The sequence below is a fragment of the Sorex fumeus genome, unplaced genomic scaffold, assembly GCF_029834395.1.
Source record: "Sorex fumeus unplaced genomic scaffold, SorFum_2.1 ptg000061l, whole genome shotgun sequence".
Taxonomy (NCBI): domain Eukaryota; kingdom Metazoa; phylum Chordata; class Mammalia; order Eulipotyphla; family Soricidae; genus Sorex; species Sorex fumeus.
In genome coordinates, this window is record NW_026606118.1 from 56455591 (window position 1) to 56462039 (window position 6449).

At 48.1% G+C, this 6449-nt stretch overlaps 1 protein-coding gene across 1 annotated transcript in view; it reads right to left on the bottom strand.

Moving 5' to 3' along the window:
* Positions 1-6156, bottom strand: part of CDC5L (cell division cycle 5 like) — a 49297-nt gene extending 43141 nt beyond the window's left edge. The window contains exons 1-4 of the mRNA XM_056126179.1: positions 6011-6156; positions 2549-2652; positions 931-1092; positions 429-556 (exon numbers count right to left, since the gene is read on the bottom strand). Of these exons, the coding sequence (XP_055982154.1) occupies positions 429-556; positions 931-1092; positions 2549-2652; positions 6011-6055 (439 nt within the window). The 5' untranslated portion in view covers positions 6056-6156. The remainder of the gene's footprint in view (positions 1-428; positions 557-930; positions 1093-2548; positions 2653-6010) is intronic.
* Positions 6157-6449: the final 293 nt, after the last annotated feature.

Sequence of the window (6449 nt, forward strand, 5' to 3'; positions counted from 1 at the left end):
TTCCACTCCTCCCAACCCATCATATCACAGGGCATGCCCCAAAGACAAACCAAAAACTACCAAGAGTCAGTCCCAAAAAAGTGTTAACTACTCTATAATAAAATAGTAGACACATTTTTAATTGTTTTTACGGGAGGAGGAAGGCGCGCACAAATCCCTAGTGGTGCTCAGGGCCTAATCCTGCCTGGCAGGGCGTAGGGGACCAGTTTACAGAACCCGGGTCAGCTACATGCAAGGAACACATTCTGCCCGCTGTTACTGTCTCTCCGGCACCCTAGACACGTTCTTTTTCAAAAGCCTAGACCAACACATTGCAACTAAATAAATTGGGATTTTTAAAAGCCACAAAATCTGGGAAGGAATTAAGAGATCTGAATTTACAATTACCAAAGTAAAAAACCAAAAATCCCTCACAAGCATACACTTACCCTCGTCCATGTCAATTGGATCAGGCCGTGCTGGTTTTGTTTCTGGATTTGGATCTATTTCTCCAGGTTTAAGTTTTCTTGGATCATCTGTTGTTTCCTCTTCATTGTCTCTCTGGGCAGCCTTATCCCTAGAACAGAGCTTAGGAGTGAGTCACATTATCATACCACTAGTCAAAAAAAAATACTATGTTTAAAAAACGTTTTAAAAAAAAAATTTTAAAGAAAAAAAAACCCACGTTTTGGAACTGGCACTTCATTTTTCAAAAATAAAAAGTAGGAGCAGGAGCGGGTAGGGCTTGTGCCTTGCATACTGCCCATCATGGCTTGATCAGCAGCATCTCATATAGTCCCTAGAGTACCGCCAGGAGAAAGCCCTGAGTTACAGAGTAACCCCTGAGCAACTCCCCCCGCCCCCCCCCCAGGAAAAACATAGTACAGGTTCACTTAGCCTCATTCAGAAGATACAAAGATATTTTTATACTGCTTCTGGATATTCACTTACAGAAGAAATTCATAGTGTTCCAAGCACTGAGCAGCTGTTCTTCCGATGATTGGAGCAATGGTCCTCCACTGAGTTGGCATCAACTTGGCCAAGTGTAAGAGCTTTTCCTCCTCTTCTCTGGACCATTCTGTTTTTTTAATGCTAGGATCCAGCCACTCGTACCTATTGAAACATTATTTTGTACATTCATCAGTCACTTACAAAGAATATCCTATTTACACATTACATACACTGACTTGTAGTACCTGAAAACTGAGCTCAATTTCATCCTTCAATTATGAAAGTCGCTCATGTTTGCCACTCAATGCCTCTTTTGCAGACCACAACACCCAAAAGGAGAGAGAGAACACAGGGGATTGCCCTGCCACAGAGGCAGGGGGGGATGGGGGGATGGGGGTGGGGGGGATATTATACATGGTGGTGGAAAATGGGCACTGGTGGAGGGATGGGTATCTGATCATTGTATAATCGAAACCCAAGCACAAAAAAATTGTAAATCTACAACTGTACCTCATGGTGTTTCACTAATAAAAAAAAAATTATGAAAGTTGCTCTTTTTTTCACAACAAAATATGGGCATATTTAAGCCCTCTCAAGAGTTCTCATCTCACCAAATCCTACGGTATTTTTAATTATAGAAGGTTAAAAAGGAAACCTGATTTAAACTCAGTCGTTTTCATTTACTTCATACTTTATTTGGAAATAAGACAATGACCATGTTTTTGTTAATTTTCACAGCACTTCCTAATACTCTTGCTTTTCACATTTGACTCACTTCAAGCATTTGACTATCACTCAACTCATCACTGATTTTTGTCTGGTATCTCTTTAAGTAAAATAACCAATGCCCTACTCAATCCACCTTTCCCATCCAATCTATTTGGCTGGATAAGAGCTTGGCAAATGAGATTTTAGTCCTATTAAACACTAAAGCAGGAATTTAGCTCCCTTAAGATGCACAAAAAAAAAAACCAGAACCACTTCTTCAAGTTAAAGACCATCTTCTTTGTGGGGATCCATTCTCTCTATTCTGATCCTTTTCCTCACTCATACAATCCAAAATAATGTTCCTACTATGACATGGGTCAGGACTGAGATCAGATTACTGTTGCCAAGAACCGGCTATGTCCATTATTCTGTGATTTAAGAAAGAAAACCACAGGTATGGTATTTGGAGTGTATTTGGGGTAGCAAATACATAATATTCCAGTTGTGCTATGAAGAGAATCAACTATAGTGAGCTAGCCTACAATTTTAACCATTAACATTTATTTCTTTGAGAAACTTAGATTCTAAAATAACAAACATTTGGAACACATAAATTCATAGCCCCCTCTCCCTAAAGCACTCAAAATACATTAACTCGTGAGTCTGAAATCTCTTACAGTTAAAACAAAGCATTATCTCCAGTTGGAAAAATCGGGAGTAGTAAAAAGTGAGAAGAGAAAATGGTTTGTCTGCCATCAAACAGGAAGCAAATGACAGTTAAGACAAAAACTAAATTCACATCTCCACTCCAACACAATGCTTTGTTTTTTTTTATGAGTTTCAAAAAACTGACATTTTTCCTCAGAGTTACAGTCATACTCTGCTTTCCCACTCATTAACTGGTACATACCATCTGGCTTTGCACTGCTTTGCTGATTTTCTATGCAGCAATGAGGCAATCCGAGACCACTGGTTCTTGCCATATTTCATTACCGCTGCTTTGAGAATTTCATCCTTAAATAATTATAAAAGACAAAGTTTACTCAATCACAAGACTCCAAGTGAGGAAAGACAAATATCCAAGATTTTTTTTAAATTAAAACTGAGCTTTTCAAGGGTGGACAGCAGGAGTGGGGGAATGAGAAGGGCAAGGACACTGAAACAACTGTTGAAGTAAATAGTGGACACTCTAGTGGGAGGCTGTGGGGCTCAAACACATGCACAAAACCCTGTCATGAAAAGTATTGTAAATAACCAGGCCTCAAATAAAATCTTAAAATAAATATTGAAAAATTCAGTCTTATCATAAAGTAACAAAATAGGAGATTAATACCCAAGAATTGCCAAGATCAGTACCAGGAGGATTACTCCATGGCTTAGAGGCCAGCCGGGCATTCTAGGGGAAAGGGCAGCTCAGATAGAGAAGGGAGCACCAAATAAAGGGTGTTTGGAGGATCCTCCCAGGAGGGGAAATGCATGTTGAAAGAAGACTGTGGACTGAACATGATTGCCACTCAATGCCTCTTCTGCAGACTGCAACACCCAAAAGGAGAGAGAGAACAAGGGGGAATGCCCTGCCACAGAGGCGGGGGGGGGGGGGGGGGGGGGGGATACTGGGATCCATGGTGGTGGAAAATGGGCACTGGTGGAGGGATGGGTATTTGATCATTGTATGATTGAAATCCAAGCACAAAATTTGTAAGTCTACAACTGTACCTCATGGTGTTTCACTAATAAAAATTTTTAAAAAAGAAAAATTAAGTCTTATTTACTATAACAAGTTAGCATCAGCAAAACGGAATTAAGCAGGAAAAAAAAATCCCTTAGAAAAAGTACCAGGGCTGGAACTATAGTACAGCGGATAGGGTGTTTGCCTTACACGTGGCCAGCCCGGGTTCGATTCCCAGCACCTCATATTCCCTGAGCACTGCCAGGAGTAATTCCTGAGTGGAAAGCCAGGAGTAACCCCTGTGCATCGCCAGGTGTAACCAAAAAGAAAAAAAAGAAAAAAAAAAGTACCTACCTTCTCTTACATACATACACACCCACACAAAATAGTCACTCTACAGTCCAACCACAAAAACTCTTAATAAACAAAAGTATTCTCCAATGTATGTCACGGTCTCCAAAAGGATATAGCCTATTCATTCAAAACAAATTCCCTCCTTGGGATCGGAGAGGTAACACAGGGAAGGTGCTTGCCCTGTATGCATACAACCTGGGTTCGATCTCAGACATTCCCACCTGGACCCCTGAACACCTCGGGTGTGATTCCTGAGTGCAGACCCAGGAGGAACCCCAATAATGGCCAAGTGTGGCCCTCAAATAGACTTCCTCAGCAACTACCTTCCATGAGGTGTCATGCACTTAAGGAAAGAAAAGAATTAAGACACATCCAGTCCTTGAAAAGCAAGACTGGTGAAGTCACTCTTGAATCTTGGTTTGTTCCCTAAAACTTACTAACAGCATTTTTCGTAGTGACAACACAAATTCACCACCTGGGATTCTTGAAAACCCCTTTTCCCAGACCTCCCCAGTCGGCTCTCCCTCTGGCCTTTCCCAGCCTGAAGTTCCCACTTCCCGGGACACCCGTGCAGAGGAATTCTGCAAGTAAGCCAGCTCAACCACAGGCAGACACCAGGGATAAACTTCCCAGGTGAATGCACGTGGGGCATCTTACTTTTTGGCTCTTTTCCACCGAGGCCTTGCGCTCCCAGCTTCATCCTGGAGTCCCCGAGCCCTACCTCTCCGACCCATCAGCAGACTCGAGAAGAACCCTGGACGTCGGCCCCTGCGTAGGGCTCCATCCAGCAGCGCCTCGGTTTTGTCCATCACTCCCTGTCCCGGAATTCAGGTCCTTTCCCGTTTAAACTGCTCAGCCCCCTGGGTCAAGGCTAGGACTCAAAGCTGTCACTGTGAGGGCTAGAGCCATAGCACAGCAGGGAAGGCGCTTGCCCTGCACGCGGCAGACCTGGGTTCGATTCCCAGCATCCCTTATGGTCCCCCTGAGCACGGCCAGGAGTCATTCCTGAGTGCATGAGCCAGGAGTAACCCCTGAGCATCGCTGGGTGCGACCCAAAAAGCAAAAAAAAGAAAAAAGAAAAAAAAAAGAAATAACCTCCAGGGGCTGGAGCGATAGCACAGTGGGTAGGGCATTTGCCTTGCATGTGGCCAACCCAGGTTCAATTTCCAGCATCCCATATGGTCCCCCAAGCACCGCCAGGAGTGATTCTTGAGTGCAGAGCCTGGAGGAACCCCTGAGCATCACCGTTGTGACCAAAAAGGCCATCATCATCATCATCATCATCATCATCACCGGTGTGACCCAAAAACCCGTCATCTTCATCCTCATCCTCATCCTCGCCAGGACAAGGAGGGCGTTTGCCTTGCCCACGGCCGACCCGGGTTCGACTTCCAGCATCCCACATGGTCCCCGCCAAGCACGGCCAGGAGTCATTCCTGAGTGCATGAGCCAGGAGTGACCCCTGGGCATCGCAGGGTGTGACCCAAAAAGGAAAAAAAAAAAAAAAAAAGACTGTCACTGTGATGCCGCGAAAGCACAAACGCCAACGAGCGAATGAAAGACCTGCCAACTGGGTGGGTGGGGGAAAGGGGTGTGCAAATAAGCACAAAGTCCCCCACCCCCACGGGCTTCCCAAGAAGGATTCTGCCGGACGCCGGGGCAGAGAAGGATCTGGGCTGCAAGAAAGCAGGCGACGATGTACAAAGAGGCCCAAGGCACGAAGAAAGATACAACGTGCCTTGGCCGGGGCAGCGGGGGGGGGGGGGGGGGGGGGGGGGGGGCGGGGGGGAGCAAAAAAATTGCAAATTCGGGGCACCCTGAAGACAAAACGACTGAGACCTTTTCATTCCGCCCCCCTCCCCACCCAGCTCTTGCGGGGCATTACCCGCTCCATTTCTGGAAGCAAAAAATAAATAAATAATATTAATAATAAATTAAATAAAGGCGACTGGAGGAATAATAATAATAATTAATAAATAAATAAAATAAAGGCGACTGGAGGGAGTTTGTCCCTGTCTGACAGGCGGACAGACGAGGCAGCCGCCAGCCCCCCCCCCCCCGGGGTTCCGTCGAGGCGGAGGAGGAGGCGGACGACCAGGGGGTCCCAGCCGCCCCCCACACCCCGTCAGGAAATCCCGGGTAGGGAGCCGGAGTTGTGCCCAGCCCCTTCTCGAGGTGTGGGGCTCGGGGGCGGGGGCCCGGGGGGCGGCACCCAACAGAGCCCACCCCCCACCCCACCTCCCCCCGGGCACCCTCCTCGGCGCCCCGGAGGCCGCGCGCGTGCGCACACGGACCCCACGGCGAAAGGGGGCGAAGGGCAGCCGGCGGCGGGAAAAAGCCGAGACTTACCTCCGTGTTCCTCCACACGCCCCCCTTGATCATGATGCGCGGCATCTTGGCGGCGGGGCGTCCCGGCGCGGGGCCGAGCGGAGCTTCGAAGCGGGAGCGAGGGAGCGAGCGAGCGGGCGAGCGAGCGGCGGCCGCCGGGCCACAAGCCGACACTTCCTCCCGACGCGACCTTCTCGCCTCGGCGGCGATCCGCGCAGGCGCAGAGCGGGGTGGGCGGGCGCCGAGTCGCCAAGTATCGCGAGAACTCGAGGCCCGCGGCGCCCTGGAAGGAGTTGGAGCCCACGGAGGCGGCCAGAAAACCCTTCGACTCCCCCTCGTCGGGCTCGGGCGCTCAAGCGCCGCCGCCGCCGCGTGCGAGTCCCAACGAGGTTAAGAAAGAAGCACCGGGAACTCTCGCGAGATCTCGGCAGAGCCGAGCCTAGGGCTCTTGGCTGGGTCT